General features: G+C 40.9%; 1 protein-coding gene across 5 annotated transcripts in view; it reads right to left on the bottom strand.

The window, feature by feature from the left end:
* The window catches only part of sash1a (SAM and SH3 domain containing 1a), a 162,483-nt gene extending 136,927 nt beyond the window's left edge, over positions 1 to 25,556 (bottom strand). For 2 of the 5 annotated variants that reach the window (XM_069701819.1, XM_069701822.1), the window contains exon 1: positions 24,049 to 25,554. In XM_069701819.1, the coding sequence (XP_069557920.1) occupies positions 24,049 to 24,552 (504 nt within the window). In that variant the 5' untranslated portion in view covers positions 24,553 to 25,554. Of the gene's footprint in view, positions 1 to 24,048 lie in introns of all 5 variants that reach the window. The other 3 variants (XM_069701821.1, XM_069701826.1, XM_069701824.1) reach the window with 3 other exon arrangements.
* Between the last annotated feature and the right edge of the window lie 274 nt (positions 25,557 to 25,830).

Raw genomic sequence — 25,830 nt, 5'->3', positions numbered from 1 at the left:
TCCTGGCTTCAGGTGTGAGAATCAACACTTTGCACGTCCACCATCCACCCAAGGTGACCTAACAAAATTCATAATGTGGTCTTTACTCATTCAAAAATGTTTAGCCTTTGAATGTAACCTACCCTAGAACTATTCTTAACTTTAACATAATTAGGACAAAAACAAACGCTGTTTCTATCAATATAATCTTTAGGAGACAGGGTTGGCTTTTCACACGAGAACACAAAGAAAACAGTAATCTCCTAAAATTGAGTAATTGAAGTAGTCACAGATTCTTTATGATTGCATAAAGTGCTGGTGCAATAATTACAGATACCAGTTACACGATACAAAACCAGGAATATTCCATACAGCACAACATGTACACACATTTATAGTCTGTCTGGCTTAAAGGCTTGTTGGAAACCTAAACTCGTATTTTCAATGCTTTCAAAATGAGAGCTCTCTGCCAGATGCTCTGCATGTCGCACTTACTACATATGTTTCTAATAATCAGTGAGGAAGAGCCAAGGAGTGTGTCTAGACTTACAAAAAGGTTTCTGATCAGCAGCACATTCTTCATTTTCCTTCAATACAAGACACCAGAGAGTTTGAGATGAGTTCAAAAAAATTTTAAAAAAAACATTGTTAAAATTTTCCAGATGAAATTTACAAGTCTCTTTGAACTCAACACTGTGACCAAAGATTAAACAGTGCCTCACGGCTGAGCAAAGACAGGGAGAATAAATTTAACGAGTTATGCAAATGCATGTGGTGGTTCGATGGTTAAGTCACAAAATATTCTCACACTTTGAATAACAGTGCTGTTTGAAATTATTTAATTTTGCTCAATTATTGAGTAAACTTGCTTGCAAAACCAAAACACTGGGTCTGAGTTAACATAATAACAATGTTGCTTTTATTTTCGCTAAGGACCGAAGGACTTTAGATTCTAGTTCTCAACAAAAGACTCTTCATCTTTTCTGAAATCGCGTTATCCGTAATTACAGCGTATTTAAAGTAACTATCCGATTAAAACTTCTGTGTGACTCAGCCAGGTTTGGTGAGAACAATGACTCTGGTTATTTAACCTCTGCCAAATCAACTGGCAAGGCAACGTAACATCAGCTCCAGTCTGACTCCTTCTCATCAGTCTGGTGAGACTGAATCATCGTGTTCTCTGGATCAGCCTCCCTTTGCCCCCTATTCTCACAATGAAAGCCATTTACTGTATCTAACTAACAAGCCTCACAATGGAGCAGCATTACCCCTGTTACCCCAGCTCCTCAATCCTCCCAAGGTAATGACCACATCTGTGCAAACACAGTCACTAAACGATCAATCCCAAGAAAGCTTTGGGGCTAATTTGCTTGACTGGGCACATCTCTATCAAACACTCTTTCCTCTTTGTTAATAAGACATGGCAATACTGACAGATGGTGACTTAACCTATTATGAGCTGGAGTATGCAGGAAATCCCAGCTTACTGCTTTTCAGTGAGTTAATAACCCATCAAAGTGAAGCTTGAACTGGTCTAATCAGCTAAGACTTGCATAAACCATCTATTACCAACATCAATGCTGCTTTTGTTCCTGATTTTATCTTTGAAAAGTTATGAGTGCAGCAATGTCGACTCGCGATCCAAATACCCCAAAAACCAACAGTTTGTCCTTGAAATGACTATTCACACTCAATGCTCGATTATTGGCTATATGGAAATTCATTTAAACGTGTCACGGCCTTTGCGTGACCCACAGTGAAATATATTAACCTTTTTAAACCACAAGTTGAAGATCCTGCCTGAGGATTGACCCGCTCACATGAACTGGACAAATGAAAAAGTTACTCTCAAAAGTAATAAACTGAAATTGGGCTGCAGCAAATGCTCATTTGCAATACCAATTAATCACCATTCAAACGACAACAACAACAAAATCGCTTATTAAACAGAAAAGAAGTAAATTTGCACATTTTCAGCGCAAGAAAGTGAATTTCCAGCTCTAAATTGAAGCTGGCCATTCATAGCACTGTTTGTTCCTGTTGGAAATCCCGATAAGTTGTCGAAGAGTAATATACAGTATATATGGAATGTATAGGGCTCATTAACCTGGTGCACTATGTCTTTGCCAGTTGTACTTGACTCACTTTCATTTGACATAACGGCCGCTCTGAAGTCAGCAAAGGAAATTGCCAAAGTTTTCATATGGTATCTACCACTTTGTCAGCTGTTAGAAAGCAACTGAATGATGAACATGCAAATAGTTAATTTTATATATTCAGAAAGGACTTCCCATCTTTCAGGTCCTCTTATAGACCTATGTTTATGGGGTGTGTCCTCAAAAAGATGCAGTCAGTGAACTGGGACAAGGCAAAAGTGTCATCCCCCGAAACATTAGGGCATTAGCTCAAGGACACATGCGCTATACATGGTATTAAAAAAGTGTAACAATAGAGACCCAATGTACATATTAGCATGTCTTACTATGTTTAGAATTGGAGAAAATTGGACCTATATAGGTCACTGGTATTAATGTAGGTTTGCCATGGAGCTCCGTGACACCTTTAAAGTGAGGATTTCATATAAAAATGGGAAAAATATTCACTACAAACGACCAGAGCAGAATAGATTGACAGCGTCTTAATGGTCTTTTTTTTAAAATTTATTTCAGCAGCCTCCTCTGGTTGCACAGCAGAATGAAAGTGTCTGAGCAAGGCTATGCTCAGTAAATACTGTAGTTAGTGCCTGTACATGACCACGTGGCCGCATTAGCAGCGTTTCACAGAGGAGATGGGATTTAATGACGAGTTCTGGCTATCCATGCAAGATAATGATGACAGCATTTTGGCTTGGCTATCATTAGCTCTAAATGGGTGCAGCATCAGTATGAGGTTACACATGGCCGTGATCTCTGTCCTTTAGTAGCACTTCAAGAATAATCATTTTAGCTTGTTTTAGCATGTCCCTGATTCCTCTATGAATATTATGTTTTAATCCAAACTTTAAAAAGTAAAGCTTGGTCATGGTGAAAGAAGAGTGATAATTATGTGCTTTATAAGAAAGAAGCTTAAGTGCCCATTATTCTTGCATACTATGTAAATTAAGTGATTCACCTTCACCCAAGGTGAAGAAAGGGAATTTAAATGAAATTGTTATACATATATGATTTTGCCAACTCACAACAGTTTGAATTGCTGCTGTTACTGACATACAGTAAGACTGCTTCCTGCTGGTGCAGCTTTCTCGGCATCATAGTGGACATAATTGCAGAGCAGTTATTATTTGAATTTAGTATAACAAACGTCTGGCTTTTTCAGTCAGGAGGGAAAAAGGGGAGCAGAGTCAATGCAGACAGGCAGTTGGAGTTCTACAGGACATTTGCACTGCTCTGTCGTCACATTGTGAGTCATTTACTCTCAGCAGGGTCTTCAATTACTAACGATTAAGAACCTTCAGCTATTTCCTTTTAGGACAAACAGAAACTGCCTTAGTAATGACACGGAACTTCAAGAGGATATGCAGTGAATTCTTGTACCCCAAACCCATTTTGTGGCAGGTAGAATCAGACGGACACTTAACAAACACTAAAAACTGTTGCATGTTGCCTGAAATGGTTTGTGATGTCCTTACCTTACCAGAAAGAGAATTTTTAAAAAGTCACCAAAATTATCTTTAGTATCTTATCTAATTTTAAAAGGTTTAATAAACCTCAATGAAAGAAAGAAATATTTCATAATTTTGACAAGTCAGAGTTTTTGGCTTAAATAGTAAAATATTAAGACAAATGGCAGCATGAGTTGCAACAATCTTGAAAAATATTATTGCTTTAGACATTAGTGTTGTGTTTTTTATATTATGATGTGTTTTTTCAGAACCGCAAATTTGCATTTAAAACAAATACTCTATCTTGGATGACAATTATGTCAAATTTGACAGTGAGATCACTGCTCACACATGTTGACACCTATGGAAGCACTTAATTAACTGTCTTTAATTTGCAAAGTAGTTAATACAGAAGAACTTTCTTCTCTCTTGTGTCTGTGAGACAGACACAGACAGGTTACGTCAGACAGCCGTACAATCTGCTGTGGCCTCTCCTGATCTCTGGGTGTGTTCCTCTGTTGTCATCTCCTCCAGCTTTGACACTGTTAACAGGTGCACCACGCATGCATTTGCATCAATGCATCAAATGCAAGCTACAGGAAATCAATACCGAGATGTGAACTGCTACACAACACAATTGTAGCTTCGAATTCTACGAAGATAACACACCCCTTTGTTTTGCAAGCAGAGAATTGTATTTCCTCATGCACTAATACCCCTTCTAATTCATCACAAAGCAAGAAATCAAAACTAGACCAGACATGAGAGAAGGATTCCTCCTGTAGAAATTTTTGCTGTGACTGATAAGACACAGAAATAACATGTCACGGTGTGATAAAGACATACCATGCAGTGGTGTCTTGTTCACAGTGACCTGCAGCTGCAAGGAAGAAATTCTTCCAAGTCCAGCCAGATTACATTTGTCATTATGAATCAGAAAGTAGGGAAGCCAGAGGGAGATAGTGCTGAACCATCAAAACAAAGTGCTGCTGGGAGTAGAGTCTCCCCAATAACACAATCTGAAAATCCAAAGATGTAAAGCTTTATCGTGTTTCCAGATTCAAGGCGCTGTTCAGTTTAGCATGGCCCGATCTGATTTCCAAGGACAAGGATGTTAAATTTGGGAAACAAAACACACATGCGGAACACAAATAGAAAACACATGAACTTGCTTCTGCTCTCTTGCTTTCTCTTTCTCTCTCTTTTTTTGTGGTGCATCCCGACCACAAAATAATCTTGAGCACTATTTTCCCTGACAAAAGTGCAGACTGAGTCGACCCGTCAGTGATCAAGCCTGGTCCCACTTATCCATTCAGGAGGAAACACAAAATAATACACAATTAACACTTGTACAGCAACACGACATGCAAACAGTCTAGGACACAATGACAGCCCAGCAAAGCCTCATTTCTGGCAACACAAAGAATTTTGATAAAGTGCCATGTGAATGACACATCTGCAACATCTTCAGTGACAATCGTTGCCATGGTAAAGCTGAAGCACTTCAATCATGGGTTTGAGTTTCTGCTCTCCTCACTTGCTCCTCATTGGACATTAAAACCTGAACATTTTTGCCAACTCTTTAGGAAATAACAGATTTGAAATAGTAGCTCCATGAAGTTTTGTTAGCAAAGACTTAGTTTAGAGTGCAAGTATGTTGCAGGCTTTTAAGGTCACTGTGGAATCCAGAAAAAAAAAAAAAGTTGCATCCTTGATCCAAATGTAACTACTCTGTCATGTTTGCCTCAGTTGAGGAGCTTAGTTTTGTTGTCATGCAACAATACAATGTGATTATAAGCACACTCATATGCATGTAAATGCAGGCTGATTGAATTGTTTCAATACAATTTGCCAGCAAACAGTATTTAATGAATCTAGTTATAAGTACTTCTGTTTACAACCCATTCTTTGCCAACAAGGAATCAGGGTCAAGACCAGATATTTGTAAAAGCAGGAAGCTTTTTTGTCTCTAGACATTTTCTCAAAGGCTCAGCACAGTTGCGTTAGTCATTTCCACATTCTTATCCTTATTGATGAAAAATAACATCACCATTAACCAGACACACTCCTGTTGTCAGTCTCAGCGCTCTGAGGAACCTCACAAAACTGAGCATTCACACACAAAAAATGCGCTGGCCTCAGCCAAAGGTCCTTCAAACAAACATCACAGCAGAGTGAAACTCTGGCTGAGCTGAAAAAAATGGCCACTTCAATAGCAAATCTGTCTGTCTGCAGTGCCAGAACCCCATAAAAGAAAAATGACAAACGAGAAGCATGCTTGACAATTGTTTACAAAACAGTGTCGGGTCTGAGAGGTGGGTGTCAGTATTGTGAAAGGGTTCACGAATGAGGTCACAAGTGGATTTAAGCAGCACTATGTAAATGACCCCTCCTATAGGATTTCAATGAGCACTAATCTGCCTATATGACCTGGTCTCATCTCTCTTTCTCAAGAAAGAGCCTCTGTCAGCGAGTTTTCCTCTACTGAGAGAGAGAGGGAGACGGGACAGACACACAAACAATAGACGAAGCGGCTTTGAGAGGAATGGAGATAAATAAATTAGCGTATTTTCTCTGTTCCTGCGTAGCTTTCTTGAAATTATAATGAAGAGCCAACTCGTTCATAGTAAACAAACATACCAGTTAAACACAAAAACAAAAAGCAAGGACTTGCATATTTGATGCAAATTGTGCCCCGACTGCAAAGTAACATGAGAGTGGTGTAAAATTGTCAGACAACACCGGGGATGTGGAATGCAACTTCTTTACAAAGCCGTACTCATCAACTCCCCTTGATTGTGAAACAGTCATTGAATTAATCTCTGTGAGAACAGTGCATGGTTCCTCTAAGTTGAATTGCTTTTGGCAGCTCAAGCCAAACTCAGCATATGTTTACTGTATGGGTGTTGTTTTTATTTACAGAGGGGAGATAAGATGAGGACGACTGTATGTATACTGAAAACTGGAACCCACACGCAGTATTGATGCCATCTGAGTCAGATGCACTGGTTTTGGTGACATGGCCCTGACTCAAGCCAGAAGGGGAGTACTGATCATTTAGGCAGAATTTGTTTTCAAACATATTGTCTTACCTTTGTTGTTGAAAGAGTGTTTCCCATCAAAGAATGCACCGAAAAGGAGAAAAGAGATAAATGCATTTAGTAATTTGGTTCCACTGTCGCATTAAATAAAAGTTCAATCAAAGGACAAACAGTGCAAAAGTGATGCAGTCTTCATACAAATCACAAAAGAGTCTTAAATATTCAGACAGTTTAGAGTCCTAAAACTTTAACAATGTTTTCATAGTGGTGTGAGAGGTACGCATGTGGTTTGGGTTTCCATGACGTCAGTGTCCAACTCTCAACTGCACACAAATAATGAATCACACCTTCACAGTGATCTCCCAATTGCCCTGAGCAGAAAAGCCAAAACCAGGAAAAATGTTCCCTCCTCACTCCGACCCGTCTCCCTCTCTCTGGAAAGGACCGTATTCATAATAACTTCCTGCCTGTGTGGAAGTCGGGGTTTGCATGTTCCAAGGCCCTGAGCAGCTCTTGTCACCCGGCGCAAGCCACACTTCCCCTTTCGCCGCCGCCTTTTCCGCCTCTGTGGAGGCCAGATGAATGATTCCACTCAACCTCTGACCTTCAGTAGGGGGGTACGTGACACATAGTTAGGAGCACATTAGCAGCTGAGAGCCTGCGGGCATGCCAAAATTGGCTGAGTCAGGATATTCCTACAGGACATGCCTGAGTCCAACCCTTTAGGATTGAATGACCGAGGGTCCTCATCTATAGTAATGCATTCCTCCAAGGACTTGGTATTTAGCAGAAAAGTGTTTGAGAGCAGGGGCTTATAGAACATACTACCGCTACGCTTCAACACACACACACACACTCACTCAGTCTTATAATACATACTGACCTACTTCTTTAGCTTTGCCTTGCACCCCGGAGGAGTGACATACAGAGTGAAAAGCAAATGAAGCAGTTGAAGGAATTATAGCACCGGGCTTCCGCCTAAGTCACCTACTGCCTGTCAATGAATGACACCCTAACAGCCAGAACTGGGCAGCAAGACCTGATATCAGTCATTATGATTACTGCAGCAGGCATATCAGCAACGCCTGCCACTGGGCTCATTGTCCTCAGGATCACAGGAGAACACGCCACCAAAAACCCTCAGCGCTGCTCCTACATGTTTCCTTGGTAACCTACTACAATTTAAAAAAAAAAAAACACTCTCACGGCTTGGAAAAGAGGAAGCATGGCAGACTTGACATCCCATAATGAGCTGGCTGTGAATGGGGTTCAGTGGGGGGCTTCATTCAGGGCTGTGGGGACTGTCAACATAAATACCCAGCCTTCATGCTCCCTTTCAGGAAGGAGAGAATACGCAACAGAGAAGTTGTCAAACGGGACAACCAAATATAAAGAGGCCTAAAAGCATCAAAATACTATACTTGTTTAGGTTGCGTGCAATGTGGAAATCAAGATTTTAACCTCGTTAACACATAAATGTGATGTTTTATATGCTAGAAAACATGTAAGTGAAATAAGCACTTAACTCCATGGTAGAGAATGTTTCCTTTGAACGTGCAGTGTACCACTGACAGTCTCAAAAGTACAGATTCAGTCAGCCATGGATTCAAATGTCACAAATCGAATGAATCAACCTTGTTTATTTGCAAGGTCGGGCTTTTAATATCATCAAGCTGCTAGCGTGAGCTGCAGGCCAACAGCATAAAGATGGGTGGAGATAGAGGTAGAGATGATTTGCATATCCATAAATCTGCACATACTGAAAGAGTTACATCTAAGCCACTTTATGGCATTAAGGGATATTTTTCTTAGAAAAAAACTTTTAAATATGTAATTTTAATGAAAATATGAGTTTTTAGGGATTTAATCAATGCCAGGAGAGGGACTTTCATATTGTAAAAAAGAAGACACACAATGTAGATGTCTGATAAGAGCTAGAGGGGAGAGGAATCTGGGTTGGCAGAAATCAAACCATCTGAGTGTGCTCGCTCACTCACTCACTCACTCACTCACTCACTCACTCACTCACTCACTCACTCACTCTGCTTGTGTGTTACATCTATGTGTGTTTCTATCTCCACTGATGTGCTGACTCCATTGGAAGTGTCCTAGGCAAAAGTCTGCATGTCTTTTATTCAGCCACTGGACTACACAGGTAAGGAGAGATTGAAATGCTGAACATGATCAGTTTAACACTGAAAAAAAGTCAACTCTAGCACAATGATTCCTGGTGGCGTGCATTTCTATTCATCTCCCAATTTAGTCTGCAATACACAAGCAAACTCCCACAGAGAAAATAAATATCATTCCAAACTAGTCTCACCAGACTCTTTCTGACAAACCCTGAGCCTTGTAGATATTGAGTGGATTACATAAGATGATTTCAGAGACCCCTGTGGACTAGTGGGATACTAACTGGTACTGAGATGCATGTCTGCTGTCTCACGCAGCAGTCACAGTGATGCACATCTATTGTAAGGATCTGTTTCATAGCAGGCATGACACGGAAGTGATGAGACAGCCATTACGAAGCAGCTCGAACAAAAAGGGGCCATTCCTCTGATTGGAGGAGGACACAAAAAGAATTGTGTTTTCTGTTGGTTGAAGAAAAAACAACAGGTTGAATTTTTGTATTTCCTCTTTTTCTAATTCATGCAACACAACAGTGATTCAGTTTGCATGTTTTTTTTCTTCCGAACAATACATTTGAGTAGCTTTTATTCAAGAAATGTCTTCCTGCTGACAGGAAGTTATGGATTAAAGATTTATCAAATTTGCAGTAATGCTGGCTTCTTTGGAGAAACCGACAGTAAACTGCAGAAAAAGTTATTTTCAAGTCCAAGGTAACATATTGTTTAACCAAAAAAAATAAAAAATCCTATTTGCCGGAATGCAATTCCTGTATTTTTTAAAAGGAATTCTTAAACATACTGGCAACCACAACAAAAATGCTAAAATGTTGAAGGTCATGTTGGCTGATAGTTTGTGTGTACTGTGTGCTGGATTGTGCTCTGCCCTTACATCTACTTAAAACTGTGGTGCTTTGATGCCATTTCCTCTTCTGCCTTTGGTTTTATGACATACGGGGTGGATAATCGTTCCAGTTCCTGTAATGCCATTTACCTCAAAGGAAAATTGTTTTATTGTAGAGCCTAATGCATTTGTTTGATGGCAGATTTAAAAATGTTTTGCGGACTATCTGAGTGCATAAAGAAGTAATTTGTTGTTTATAACTGCGTGCATGGCTCCAGAGTTTTGTGTCTTAACTGGACTTGGATGCCGTGTGGCTTTCTATACAGTCTAAAAGCTACTTCTGGATACAGAGTCAATGTTCAGCTTGTTGGAGCAACAGTATGCATACGGTATAATGTTGGGTTGGGAATTTGGCAGAAGGAAAAAACTAGAAACTCCTTTAACAACAGCATGTAGGCTACAGTTTTATAGTATTAATATTACAGATGCTACATTAATTTATTTACTTATTTACATTCTTTACTAAGCCAAAAATAAAGCATGCTATTTCATATACACCTATATTATCTAATTATTTGATACCACTAACTGTAGTAAGTATGAGCAACAGTAGGTTCCATGTTTAAACTGGGTAGACAAATACCACAGTCAGAATAACTAAGTGTCAGGGGTTGGTGAGTGACCAGTGTTGCTCATCCGGTGTTGCTTCCGAAAATGTTGATAAACTAAGTGATAACATATTAAAATGTAAAATGCTTTTCAACCAGCTCAAAAACAAAAAGAAAGAGGGTGGAAGTGGGAGAGCAAAAGGGGATGAAAATGGGGTGACAGAGAAGGAGAGAAAACTAGAAAACGTGCACACGTGGTCAATTAAGTCAAAGGAAGCGTGTATATGGAAAGACAGGAAGGGGAAAGCAAAACAAAACCTTTATCTGGGGATTACTCAGCGTCATTTAGTGTAATTCTCGTATTTATCATTCATGTTTATGGAACTACATTATGGATTTCAGTGTCATGAAGTGTGAAGCAGGGAGTCTCATGAATGGGTCAGATTCACACTGAGTGGACCCGCTTGTCTGCTGTCTGAAAGTTTTAAGAAAACAGCAACACCTACAAAAAAAAAAAAAGCCCTGATGTAACTTTAATTGAGTTTAAGTAGTAAGGCACACATCTAACGAGCTACCATCAAAAAAATAATCACATCTACTTCTAGTGAGAGAAAAGCAGTATGGGAAATCCTCTAAATTTGTTCCCTCGCTCTATAAACAGCGTCGCTTTTGTGATTGAAATAAACAGCCACATCTTAGTCTCAGCATCTGAGGACATAATGCCATTTCATAACAAAAGCCTCCTCCAGCTTTCTCGCAAGTGAAGAGGGTTCATCATCAATATCCTGATTAGGATTACAGGAGAAGCCTAATCTTAATCAACAATAAGGACACTTGAGCTTCGTGCATTCTGGTGTGATTTTGCAGGGTAATGATCACGGGGAGCGGCTGAGAGGCTTTGATTTCTAAACAAACATATTAAAGACTTAAGATGGTGGACTAGACTAAATGGAAGGAGGGACGAGACTGATTTTTTTCTACAAAAATATACAGCTGATAACAGAACGAGAGAGGAAGTGATGGTTTGTGTATGTATGTGCAGGTGTATTGTACTCAAAGGAAGATAAAAAAAATAATTTTTTTAAAAAGACAACACAGTTACAACATATTTCCGGACTCTTTTGCCGTTTTCTATATCATTTCCACACAAAGCCCGAACCAGAAACTCAGTTCCAAGCAGATTGTACAATATGAATAGCCGCTTTACATAACAATTGATATAAGCCCCGGCTGTGGGATTCCTGCATGACAATGAAGACCCTCTCCACATAATCGCTACCTTAAGCTTCCACCACTGCATCATCGTCTACTTCCCAAACAAGTCGAAGCATTGGCTGCCACTGGAATCAGTAAATACCTTTTGTCATCTTCGAGGAAGTATTAGCAACATAATCTAGTCCTCTGACTCAAATTTATGTACACTTAAGAATACCAGAGCGTAAACTGCAGTTTCAATAATGTGGTTTTCATCAAATCTGGGTGAACTGGGGACACCGCTTGCTTTGGGGGAGGGTGGGGTGCACATAAGGAGGGATAGTTTGTTGTACTAGCATTTAGCTGCTCCATAAAAGGAGTGGACAGGGATCCGATCTGCAGGGGCTGCTGGTAGATGAAGCCCAGTCCTACAGCCCATTGTTCTGGACTAACAGTGTATTGTCATCATAGAGGGGGGGAAACAACAAAAAACAATCTCTTCTGCAGGCCACAGACGAGGCTAAGTGACCATAACAAAGACTCACATCACAATACACCTCGCCCGAGAGACGATCAATGCCAAGCGTTCCCATGCTGCCTTCCAGTCCAGAGCATGCGTTTCCTACATGGTCAACAACTGCTGCCATATGAAATTTTCAGAGCAGGATGAGGTGAAAAAGTGGAGCAAATAGTATTACATTCTAAATAATGTAAAATCGTGCCACATTTCTTATCCTAGAGAACGGTAATGCATCTTTAAAGAGACACATTCATGTAAGGCATTGAGTTTTCACGCAACAGTTTATACTGCACTCATTCTTACACGGTTTATGGACTGACTCAAGAGATAATCACTTCTATATTAATGATTCAACTTTTAAATGCTGTGGAGCAGATGTAATGAGAGTGAATGCATCACTGTGGGCTGCAAACAAAACCTTGTACATGCAGGTTGTTGTAAATACAGTATATCATGGGCATGGGTGTGATAGCAGTAGCGATTACTTCACAAAGTCTCAAATGAGAGAATATTATTAATAACTGAAGACAGTCTGAAGATGCACGTCACCTATTTCACTGCTCTGTCAATCAAGCTGCATCTCTACTGGCCTCTCTTTGTATTTTCTAGTTTTTCTGTCTGTCTAAAACTGCCTGTTTGTCTGCCTGTCTGACCAACTGTCTGTCTTTATCACTTCCTCTCTGTTGATTTGACAGGTCTGCCAGTCTGTCTATTTGTATTTCAGCCTGTCTTCCCTGTCTGGAAGTAAGTGAGAATGAGGTGAGGCTGGGTGAGGATGTGTGGCGGAGCAGAGAAAACTCGTGATGCATGACCCCACCGCTCAGGCCCGGACAGCGAGCTGTCAGTCGGCCCTGTTCATTGTTTGGCCTTTGTGTGTGACATCAGCTCTGAGCTTCATGGATTCATGGTAGAAGAGGTGATTTACCGGATTAACGACACTTCCCCTGCCACCATGACTACTGCATGTTAGGGGCACATTATCAGTCTGCTGTTACTATGCGGGGGACAATGTCCTGAAACCCAGCAGGAAATATTCAGAAAGGCACGTATTGAGTCTTATAGACCTCTCAAGAGCAACATCTAGTGTTCAGCTGTCCTTCTAATTAGTCCATAATTTTTCCACGATATACTCTAGAACATTCATATGTTCATAACAAGCTTCTATTGTTGCAATGTTTTTTCAAAGGCTTCCATCTCAAATGAATATGGACTTAGTCTAATACTCTTTAAAACAAAACTGACGATTAGAAATCTGTCAGTTCATGGGTTACATAAGCGACTGCCTCTCAGTAGAAGTCACACCAGGCCAGTTGCAACGATGACACGTTTTCAGATGGCTGTGTTTACAAATGAGGCTAAATTTAATTAAGGGAAGCTTCCTATGATTTTGTTCACACATTTGACTCAAGCCAAGGCTTCAGCTGACTGTGTAAAATGAACCCTGAGACTAAACTGAGGTTGGACTGATCTAAGGTCTTTGGATGATGGCACAGGACCCATAAAACCAAACCCATCATGTAAAAAAAATATGCAGTTGGACCAGAGTAGACAGTTCTGCAATTCCAGATTTGTCTCAGAGTTTTTCTTTAGCCTGAATTCTCAAGGGCTATTAAAGTAAACAGGGGTTGGTTTGGCAGAGCATTGGTTGAAAGATTTGCTGACATGAAAATGGTGGGTTTGTGGTTGACCCACAGCAGATGAATGGCACATCTCAGACATTACCAAAGGGTGACCTTAGATGGCTACACCAGCATCCCAAAATACAAATAAATCTTAAAAAGGTGCAGATACACCCAGGGTGCCACCGGCAGCAGCGACAACACATGCAATGACAATGTTTGTTGGGTCCCTTTTTGTACATTTGCTCCTCTCTGATGATGTGCGATAAGCATACCAAAACAGTGAGCTGTTTCACTCAAATTCTCAGTTTATACAGTATAAATTACTGTCAGTTCACTCCGTATATTTCAGGTACAATTAGAAAGGGCAAACTAAATGATGAGTTGCAAGGTTAAACCAAACATTCACAAACAGAAGCTTTAATGAAGTGAGATTCAGATTTGACGCCTGAAAACTGGGTTTTGGGAAAACCTGAGCAGCTACAGTGGAATCTCCCCATTCCTATGTAAAGCACTGCAGCAAATGATTAACATTTAATGAATATAACTATTAACTCTAACATGCACAGAGGTCAAAAAACAGCAATTTGTTTGATGAACTCTCGCCTTCCATACTGAGCATGTCTAGATTAATCTACTAATGATGAGTTTGACTAGCTGGCTGCATTCCATTCGGAGAGAACTGCATGAGTCAGCTTCACCTTCTGCCACAAAAAAAACAAACAGTGAAGAAAAATTTGATCTATTCAATCTTTTGTATCCATTTTACATACATCTTTTGCCATTTTTATGAAATACATTTTAAGAAAAAGAGAATTATGTTACAGATAACGGTACATATATTTAGTTTCCATGCAGTTGAGAGGGGGAGAGTGTAACCAAGGTTAATTTCCATAGCTCTAATTAACAGATGTCCCCTAAATGCCTCACATGCAAGTTATCATGAGACAATACAATTTATTAGCCTGATGTTTCCAGACCCAAATCCACTGAGTATATGGGTCTGGGTGCACTCCATAGAGAATCATTACCAGTTGTTGCATCCTAATAGGTGTAAATCTTGAGTTCATTTTCAAACCATTGGAGCAGTCTTTCATCAATCAGCATTGGCCACCATTTGCACCGAGACCCTATCAACTCTGTAACTATACAGCTAGAGAAAAACGATGGGATCCAACATCTTCACACTGAGCCACAGAGAATGGTCACCTTTTGGTCCACCCTTTAGAGTAGCTTAGCACACATTAATGCAAACAGGGTTTCCAGACTGTAGTGACAGTGAAGAAAACTAAATCTGTGAGCAATACTTTACCATTGTTCCCTGAACGCCTGACATGGAAGCAATTGTTGGGCACTACAATTTACCAAGAACTCATAAATGCCTCGGATGCTATCAGTGGATGCTAGCTAGCCAGGTGTGGGTGGAGAAGTCTAAGGTTAATGCAGTGCACATACCTCACAGATATTTGACCAAAACTTAGGTTGGAAAAAGTAAAATAAGGCGTTGCAATGTAAAATTTACCAAAGCTGAAACTAAGTACACAGTCCCACTTCCAGATACATCCCTAAATTAGAATTACTGGAGACGGAGAATTCATGTAGTACTTTTACACAGAGGGATATAGGTAGAGAAACAGGATATACACACAAACCTCAGGTTATTTGTGTTGGAACGTGCTGGAAACCATAAACGTTTTCACTATTAAAGGTGGCAAACCACATGAGTTATACCTACGACACGTCGGCGGTGCTTTTTTGTAAAAGAACGCGTTCAATCCACAATACAAGTGCGAGTGTGTTTGCGCGGGTGTGTTTGAGGAATGTAGTAACTGCCTGGTAATTAGGGTTCAGATTCAGGTATGTAGAGCCGTAGGGAAGCCAGAGCAAGACAGAGAGACAGACACTCCGTGGGTTTAGTATGGCTTAATCCCCTGCCAGGCAAAACCACTACAAAAGCACTCAGGTAGGGACATATCGACACCGGTGTTGTCTCCATGATCAAAGCTTTCAGCGTAGCCCTGCCCTCATGCCTTGGAAATGGACCAATTAGGGATAAGGGGGGGGTTGAGAGTTGGTCGCCCCGCGTTCCATACACCTAGCTGGCAGCAGCTTCAGACAAGGTAATTATACACACTCTCCTGTCTGTCTCTCTAACACTCATACTCACTGCTATCATGCCTCACTCATCTCTCTACACCCCTACATTACATCCCTTAAACACAGTCCAAGATAATATGGGCTGACATGAACCCAACTGTAGCTTCATGTGGGACAATTAAGCCCTGTTGCAGGTAGTACAGCTTTAACCCTCCCAAAACTGCCTGCCGCCTTAAGAAATCATCCACTAAATTGCAGTTAACGTCAGGAAGACGAGCAACCAGCGTATGTCTCCACCCTCATCATTCTGATTTATGGAGCATGTCTGAGCCCCATGCTTTGCCAGGAACACTGTCATTGTTCATTCTTAACAGCATCTTCATAGGAAAGAGGATTATTCCATCCAGTTGGGGCAACGTGTAGAAGCAGGGGCTTGAGAAAAATGACTAGAATGTCCTTTGTTATGTTTTTTTTTTTAAGAGGAGCAAAGGTCTGCTGATAAAAAGAGCTTACAACTGTCTGGTTTTTGGTGGGGTTTTTTTTTAAACATCCCTTACACACACAAAAGCAGCTTACTACTGAAAAGGTTAGTTGAATATTCCCCGATTTGATTAGTCAATACAAAAAAAATACAAAAAAAAATATGAACAAACTCATCAACAGATATTTTTGGAGAGCTGAAACATTTAGTGCTTTGATTCCAACAGGTTATGATTCTTTTTTTTTTTCTTTTTTTTTTTACATTTCATAGAGAAAGTGACTAATTAGTTACTTGAAAAAAATACCAAGCAGATTATATAATGCAATTAATCATTAGATGTTAGTCATGTATTAAACAAACTTCTGGATGTTTTTTGGCCTCAGCTGCTCAAAAGTAAGGGATTTCTTGCTATTCCCTGTTTTATGTCTATGTAAACTGAATACATTCAGGTTTGGGACTGCTAAATGGACACTATGAGGTACCTTTGGCTCTGATAAGAAAAAAGACAACAACCAAGAGATCAGTTGATTATAAAAAAAAATAATGCACAATTAAATTCAACCTTCAGTAAGTAGCTGATAAAGAACAACTTCATCCTGCTGTAGATTATTCTGGCTCATTGCTGAGTTGACCGTTTCAGTATGATTATAATTTGTAGAAATAACACTGTATGAGCTGCTTAACCAAATGCTTGAGCAATATTTAAATCTATGGAGCACTTGTATTTCTAATCAAATTATCGTATTATGCAAAAATTCCAAACATAATGTTTGTTATTTAAAAAATAAAAATAAAACATGGCCAGGGTGAGATTTCAGGAAAATAAACATATGGTTTGATGTCTAAATATCATTCTGTTTGTCTCCATGGTAACTTTTAACAAAGCTCCTTTAGTGTGTGACCCTCTGGCATGGGAGTCAGAGGTAATTAGCTTTCTTGAACTATAGGTCACACATGACCAGCATAGACAATATAGCAAAAGCAATCCCCGAGATGAGTGACGGCTTGTGCAGCACACAGAACCTATACAGTCATTTTGTGGATTTCTAACAAAGTCTGTCACTTTTTATGGGCAATTGTAATCATCCTCTCCAGAGTAATCACTGTGAGTGTAGTAATGAATGCGTGCAAGACAGATATGTAGAGGGAGAGGAAAACATGTGCGGATGTGTTGATTTGCAATCTGGATCCTGACACAGACAGATGCTCAGGCCTGCTCTCTTGTCATCTCTCTTGTCTTGCCATCCTGTTGGGGCACTTGATATCTTCATTTTCAGGACTACGAGGTCATTATTGTGCACATATACAGTAACCATAGCCGAGGCTGCTGTTATGATTGAATTTCTTTATGCTTCTACACCATTTTTGGGGGTATAAAAGCAAGCTGCTGTTTGTGCATTTTGCATTTGCCAGCACCGAGAGAGATAGTGAAGAAATGTGTAAAAAACAAAATATGTTTACAGCAGCAACTGAGCATCTAGTTTCTCTGTTTACTGTTGCTGACAAGGAGTCTGCCTTCTGTGCACTGAGCCATAAGGTATGGCTTTGTGTTTAAAGGAAGGAATTCAAAAGATTCAGAAGATGTTTTTCACATACAAACATAACTTGGTATGGAAATAAAAACCCATTTATCTCATTTCATGTCAATAATCCCCATTGATGGAGTTTCTACAAGGTCAACAAAAAAATTGAGTTGTGGCAAATCCTGCATAACAATATATCTGACAATTCCCCCTTATACTGTAGCTGAAAACGCAAACTCTGAACCAAAAAGAGTACACAATAAAAGTGTGAATACATGCCAATGGCCGACACAAACACTAAGAAAAGTAAAAAAGGGGCAGACATACATTAATATTAAGGATGCAGCCTGCCATCTTCCCTGATGCTGTCTATGTGTGCCATGTAGACAGGCTGTCTGGAAGCTGCTGAAACCTTGGACCAGAATAGCTCTGATAATGTATCTGTCATGAATGTGTGTCATCAGGACCTGTTTTCCCAGCACACTGTGGAAAATGAAATGGCTCTGATGACTGCCTGGCCTGCTTTATTTAAAGCTGTTACCATGACTGCATAACTTGAAGTGATACACATACAGTGTATGTTACTTAAACACAATATATCTCCCAAGATTGGAGGGAGTGTGACGTTTATGCCAAGAGCATAAATTATATTCCTCAACATGAACCAAATGTCTAAATGTTGAGATTATCGTGGCGGAAAACCCCTGTTGATGAGCAGAGAATATTCAGTGCAGTTTTGTTGAATTGTAAATCTGAGCTCTGTGAAATGTCATCTCTCTAAACCAAGTTCAGATGGCCAGGGAATAAAAGTGGCTTAAAAGTGAGTCGATCATATGAGAAACAGCACAGTAGGAACGAGCCCCTCTCACTCCTTCCTGCTGAAACGAGAAGGCCAGCTGCATATATAGCGTAAATGTTGCTTTCCCACATTTGCACATGCTCCCAGGGGATGGGTGGTTCAGTCTTTCTGACAGAGGGACAGACAGAAACTCTCTGACTCAGTGCAAAAAGTGGAAAACCATCCAGTGAGTGGATATGTCTTTACAGTGATAACACTTACGGAAACACTGGATGGAACTGCTTTTGCAGGTATTGTTTTTGGCCTAAACAAAAGCAAAGATGTGCAAAATGTCTCGTGAATTATTGTACAACGCGTTTTCTGCAACTGGGAAAGGGACCACATGCCCTTCAGATAACAGGCTATGTAAAATATAAATTTGATTTGACAAAGATCAGGCACCCACAAATAACCGTTAGGGAGTGCAGTCCATTTCATTGTCTCCGATGAGATCAGCATTAAAGCTTTGTGTTTTAGTCCAGCAGGGAAAAGGCTGTAAGGGTCAAAAGGTCATTGTGGTGCCCATCAATCTTAAACTGCTTTCCACAAAACTAAATACTGGTACTTGCAGTTTATGCTCAACAAAGACGGTTAAAAAAGCCTTAAACATGCATTGTTTACAAAACGAACCCTTATATGTGACTTTTCTGCCTGATGAGAACATGATCTATCCTCTTTTAGTGGTCCACATAACCCCGCATCTCTACAATGTAAACAGCAGCTCACTTTGCGAATTGACTTTCTCCGTCCTCTCAAAGGACAATAGAGCTGGCCCTTGACTTCTTTATGACTTCCCCTTTATGAGTCCTTGGTTGATTATGCCCTTATTGAGCCTTTAATAAAAACTAAGCAAACAGTGCTTTTAGCAGAGAACCCATGGAAAACTCCAAGGCTGTTGTGAAAAGCTCCCTCTCTCCTTGTGGCAAAATGCCAGCTGTAAAGCAATGAACACAGATGATGAGGATATTTGCCAAAAAACATAGGCTAAATGAAAAGCTCATGAAAACTTTCACTGGAGGGTTTCACTGCACAATGGAAATGAAAAAACTCTTCATTTAGGAAAAAGAGACACAAGAAGTTAAAATATTGTTTGTTGGTGCAAAAAAATAATAATTTTAAAACATCAGGAATATCAAATACATATGCAGTGGAAAACAGAATGGGATAGAGAAACTACATAATCCAGAAACTTGAAATAAAACCTGTAGTGTTTTCAATTTAAATTCCCATTCTCCTTTTACCTGAACTTTACTGGAGTTAGCAGCTGGTCTGTGAATGCTTTGGCAGCTCTGTACTGGAAAAAAGCTTTGCTGACTTTGATTTGCTAAAGTAGTTTTTCTCACCAAGTCTTGGCAATTGTCCAGTGAAACCTGAGGGTCTTCAGCAACCACAGTGGGTCAAAAGAGGGTCAGCTTAAACAAAACCTTAATTTCCTGCTTGGAGAGAGTGTTGGGATATTAATCTAGATAAGAGGGCTGAAATAGGAAGTGAGGTGAGTGTTTGGCTTGTAAGGTGATGAACTTCCTCTTCTCTGTTTGAGGAAGTTGAGAATAAAAGTTGTCTTTCCTTCTGCTGCTCCCTGTCTGACAGAGACAACACCTCTGGGGTCTACTGCATTTCTTACATTCTTAAGGCCAGTTAAGCTGCAGGCCTCTCCCAACTGCCACCCATTACATGTGATCAGCTGTTCTGTGGGGGTCAAAGAAAGGCCTTTAAACCTGAATTTCCCTGTACAACTTTACAGTCTCTCCCTACCCAAACACCCACCGAGTCCTCTCCGGCCTTCAAAAACAACGTGCCCATCTATTTACAACCCTCTCTGTCTCTCTGCATGATGCCCAGGTTTTTTATCAGCCACCCATCAGCACAATGCTGGACACTTGCCTCTGTAGCCCATTTCAATGGACGGAAATTGGGAATGCAAAACAGAGCAGTAGTGAAAGGACATGTGGCTCCATCAGCTTCCATACAAACAATGGAGAATCTCCCAGTGTTTAGCTTCTGCTTCCTCCTGACACAGCACTAACAATTACACGCTGACTGTGTCTGCTGTCTCCAGCACCAGCCTCTGGATGAGACCAGAATGAGAAAACATCTTCACATAGTTTGGTGCTGAGCAGATATAGAGAGTCTAAATAAAACAGGTGTTTCTGTGAAAAGATTAAAAAAAAAAAAAAAAAAAAAAGTTTTAAACCCTTAAAGATCACTAGAGCAGAAAAAGCAATAAGAATCTGCAAGGGAAATGGAGGAGCACATCATCATAAAATAAAGACTGTGTTTGTTCAATTCACCCTTCTATAAAATCCCCTCAATTTGAGCTTGGAAAATAAAAATGAGTGTTGCAGCCAGGAAAAAGACAACGCACACATACATGAAAATCAATAAATGCCGTGACACATATAATCTACACAATTAAGCACAACTATAGACAAAAACAGCCAAAAGCAATCATTGCAATCAACAAAAACCTTCAGCAAAAGCAGTGAAAGAAACATAACTTGGCTCTTTAAAGTTAGTCTCGTTAGTCTTTAAATGTCCTCAGTCATGGATGGGTATGTTTCTTATTTTGGAATTGAAATTGTGTGACCAGAAGCCAGTCAGCAGACAATACAACCTGTTCCCTGTCCCCATTTACCGCATCATACCTCTCTCTGGAAGCAAAACATAGCCAACAACAACAGCACACTTGACAAATACTTACAAAGAAAAGGCCGATTGTCAGAGCTAATAGGTTGTTAACAACATGTTTACTCTCATTATATCGTCAATTTAAGAGGACATTTCCTCCAACAGAGAAAAGATAACATTAACTCTCCTCTATGACTGCATTTTATTCAACAACAAGCAAACCGCCAACATGCTCTCTGCTTATATTTTTCCCTGATGAGAGATCTAGAAATGTGCAACCCATGGCACAAGTGTTTGTTTACATCATAAGAACTAATACCCTCTTTCAGACAAGGGGTCTCTGTGGATTTGATAAGGATCACGGGTATTTATTACACCCAGTTGGGCCCTTTCAGTGAATTGGTTGATAATGGGTCATCTCAAGAAGACTTTCAGCACACACCAGAGAGGATTTCTGAATCTTTGTGCTTATATTACATATGGTTTTGCTTAATGACAAACAATAAAAGCAAAGCCAGCTGCACAAAGATGAACATGGACCATAGCTCATGAAAATCGCTGTGCATCGAGAGCACAATTTAAACGTGGATGGATATCTTAGTTATACAATACAATGACCATCCCTTGAGACTGACACTGTGTGTCCTGTAATTGCCCTAAGTCTGCCTCTCTGCTCTCAGTCTCCAGTGCCGGTGACATCTCGTCTCAAGGGCAGCATGAGGGGAGATATCAACAGACCAATCACAGAACAGTAAGTCAAACTCCATCAGCTGGTCACAGCTCCATCTCCCACACTTCTCTCACTCCTCCTCGACAGAAAAGCACTGGGCTGCAGCCAATTCAAAACTAAAGTCTCTCTCTGTCTCTGTCTCTGTCTCTCTGTCTGTCACTCACTCACTCACTCACTCACTCACTCACTCACTCACTCACACACACACACACACACACACACACACACACACACACACACACACACACACACACACACACACACACACACACACACACACACACACACACACACACACACACACACACACACACACAACACAGACAACACACACACAACACAGAGAGACAGAAAGACCTTGACCTGCTCATTCCCCTCCGAAGCCTCAATGCCAAAGCTTTGGCTCTAAATAAATACAGCCTTCAAAGAGGAAGATATTAACCCTCTGGAACCAACACTTTTTTTCAGCCCTGGTCGGACAGTTAATCCTCCACAAATCCCATATCTCTGTGGGATTCACAGTTAGCCAAAGTGGTAAAAAATATACAGACAAAGAGCGCTTACAAAACATGCACAAATTGGAGTCAAAGCTGGTGTCAGTCTTAAAAGCGCATTTGGAAGCAAGCAAGTGCTAAACATGGTGAACATAGTTTGGATCCTAGAAAATGAATGATAATGCACAAACATATTTGTTAAGGTAGATATGGTTTCATGTCAACATCTTAATTTCAGGATTTTTTTTGAAGTTGGAATTGCAGCGACCACTGAAAAACCCTTCGCAACACACCCGCCTAAACATGCCAACACACAGACAATCAAACTGACAGAGGGCCGTAAGCAGGATTTTAGAAATACTAAAAATTTCAATAGTCAAACTGCAACAACGTTTCTACAAATTCAAACAATGTCAGAACACACGTAGTTACTGAGGACACTCGTTTCTGCCACCACTCTTTAGACTGAAAATAAATTAACAGGCTCACAATCCCTTAAATTAAGTGTGCAAATTCTTGAGTACCACAAAACTTCATAGTTCAGTGATGGAAGTTCAGCAGTAGCACATGTTGATATCATAAATAAGTGCTGCTGACCAGCTAACAAGCCTTCTGTTAGTCTAAACTGTTTTGTTTTTTTAAGTTGCATGTACACAGTGTCAGGTTTAGCTTTTAGTTGTTGCAGTGCAAAAGTACAGGTTACAACCCCAGACAGAAAAAAATTAAATACAGAGGACATCACCTCTGCCTTGTCAGTGGCCTGCAGGCACTCCAATCAAAAGCCTCCCTGTATGTAAACAGCAGTAATTCAGCAGAGCCCTCCCAGCTGGTAAGCCATATGATTCAAACACTTCTGAAGAAAGGTCACTATCAGTTCTGTGAAAACAAGTCTGGCTCCTCACAGGACTGCAACAGCCCATCCAGCTGGGTGCTCTTCATTTACTGCCCCTGCAGTCCACAGCCCATTGCCCATTCATCACAGCTATAGAGCTGAGGCTTACAGGCCCGTGGGCCTGGTTGTTCCACCAACCCTGAATGCTGAGGCAAGTGAATGGACAGGTGAAGTCAGCAGAGATGAAAAACCAGAGTGTAAATCTTGTTTCCCCCTACGGCCTACAGACGGGGTGAAAGCTCCTCAGGATTGCCCCTCTCTACCTCCTCATTGATCTGCAGCAACCTCACTCCCATCTTTCACAATGACAGCAACCCCTCACATTTCTGCAACGCGCAGTGCTCCGGAAAATGTTTAGGCATCGCACTGGCATTTACCTCTGGCTCAGGTCCCTATTTGATGTTGAACACATCAGAGAAATATACCTTTTACACAAGGTCTGCTCTCGGTGATTGACAGCATGCTTTCATCCAAATGATAGATGATTCTGAGCAGGCGACAGCCCCTCTTGTGCAATATAAACATGATCTTTCTATCACTCCATCTATGTTTAATCTAATAACGCCACATTTGTTTGGCTACTGTTTTGTCATCCCCCAAACAATTTTTTTAAATCCAGTGTAATTTTCTAAACTTAATGGCAGTGGGATAAAATATATGTAGTTTTTAAATCTTACTTCAAAACAGACAAGTTCATAGAGGCAGTGTGCTTGTTTTGAGGCTATCATATGGGGTAATTCAGCAGTGCATGAGAACAGTGTGCTTTCATCCTATGGTTGTCATGTATGACTTTTGACAGATAATGGTGCTTTGACCAGGATTCCTCTCACCTTATTTGAGTATGGTGGCTTTGCCAGGTTGATGCCATCTCTGATGAGTTTATCCCTGATCATGATCTTCAACTTCAGCTTGGGGTAAATCACCAGCTCCCTCCTGTTGCCCAGCGTCAGGTTCCTCTGCGCGCCCATGTAGCCGCCGTTGCGCCCAACCCGGTCACTGTTGGGCTCGGTCCAGGACTTGGATCCCCGCAGTTTAGACTCATACTCCACCATGTGATGACCGGTGTAAATCTCGGCAGCGGGTGGCATCGGCTCAAGGGTGAAGTACAGACCGCTGGCCGTCTCTTTCGCTTCCTCCTTCAGCCTTCGCACCGCGTCGTGAATCCTCTGCCTGTGATGAGGGATATAGACGCCGATGGCATCCAGGTCTGGGTCTCCTATTTGTTTGCAAACCTCCAGATCGTCATATCCATTATCCACGAAAGCCTCGACATACTGGGAGAGCTGCAGGGTCTTCAGCCACTCATAGACGATGACAGGTCCGTTGCTTGTCATTTTGGCTGTTGCCAATTCGGATACAACTGGGGAGTAAGAAAACACTAAAGTGATTTTTACTTTCCCATTCGGCGTTTCAAACGCATTATAGGGTTGTCAGTTACAATGTTTGTTGTCTCCGAGTGTTAGAGGTGTAAAATGACTGGCTCAAACAATTTGAGAATCACCCATACCAAAGGTTTGGTCACCATTCCAAACCTTTCGAGTCCGTGGCGTTTATAATTTGAAAACAACAACAACAACAACAACAACAACAGTGATTTAAAGACTTGGCCTGACAGTCAAAATGACTGTAACACCTGCCAATATTTAGAAATGAAGTCCCCTTGAGTTTCACTTGAGACAGCTTTTAAATCCCACGTTATTTGAACATCGATTTTTACTGGGCCATGGTGACTTACCATGCGCAGCCAGTTCAGGTAATCAGGCTCCTTTAAACAAAGATGAATCAGACACCTCAAACTGCTGTCATTCAAATCGCTGCTTCACCAGATTTCATCCGTTAAGCAGCTCAGCCTTTAACAGCTCGTGCTCCTTCCCCCCAAGTCCTCCGTATCGGCAGCGAAAGAAGACATAAATCCAAACGATGCCGAACAATTGACAGAAAGTCGGCTGCCGACGATTGACGGCAACCGCAGCTTCATGCGTCCGAAGCGCTCCAGTCTACGCGAAGTCCAGTTCTTCCAGCCGGCACATCACTACACTGGAACTGTAGCCAAGAGCCAACATGCTCGCTGCTGCTCCTCTACCGTCCACGCCCCCTAAATCTCACCGTACCCGTTTAAAAATAGTGATACGAGTCCTTTTTTTCTCTCCCCTCTCCCAACTTGACGCGCAGCCTCTGTGCGTTCAGTGGGTCACCAGGTTCCCACCGAGTTGTCCAAAGTTGTTCCAAAACGCAAAAGCGTATGTTTAACCCTGTCGTTTAGTCCTTGAATATTCTTGCTGCTGGTTTGTGTGACATTGTTACTTCACGATGTGATTTCGTCCACCGCACCTCTCTCTCTCTCTCTCTCTCTCTCTCTCTCTCTCTCTCTCTCTCTCTCTCTCATACGCACACTCTCACTCACTCATTCAGCATTTCCACGGTTCGGCTTCTCAACACGCATGAGCTCCCTCTATGTGGTAACTGGGGAACTGAAGATTTTAGCAGCACTGGAGCTGATGTAATAGGAAAAACGGAGGTACTACTCATCCAGCTATTCATTATCTATATGAACAGATATCTCACGCTTTTCCTTTCTGACTGTACAACACTGCAGCGGAATCCAACTGTCT

This window comes from Brachyistius frenatus, unplaced genomic scaffold (assembly GCF_029030835.1).
Source record: "Brachyistius frenatus isolate BFR_SWC_R1_liver_20210118 unplaced genomic scaffold, ASM2903083v1 Contig_38, whole genome shotgun sequence".
NCBI lineage: Eukaryota > Metazoa > Chordata > Actinopteri > Embiotocidae > Brachyistius > Brachyistius frenatus.
This window is presented reverse-complemented; position numbering and strand designations above follow the sequence as displayed.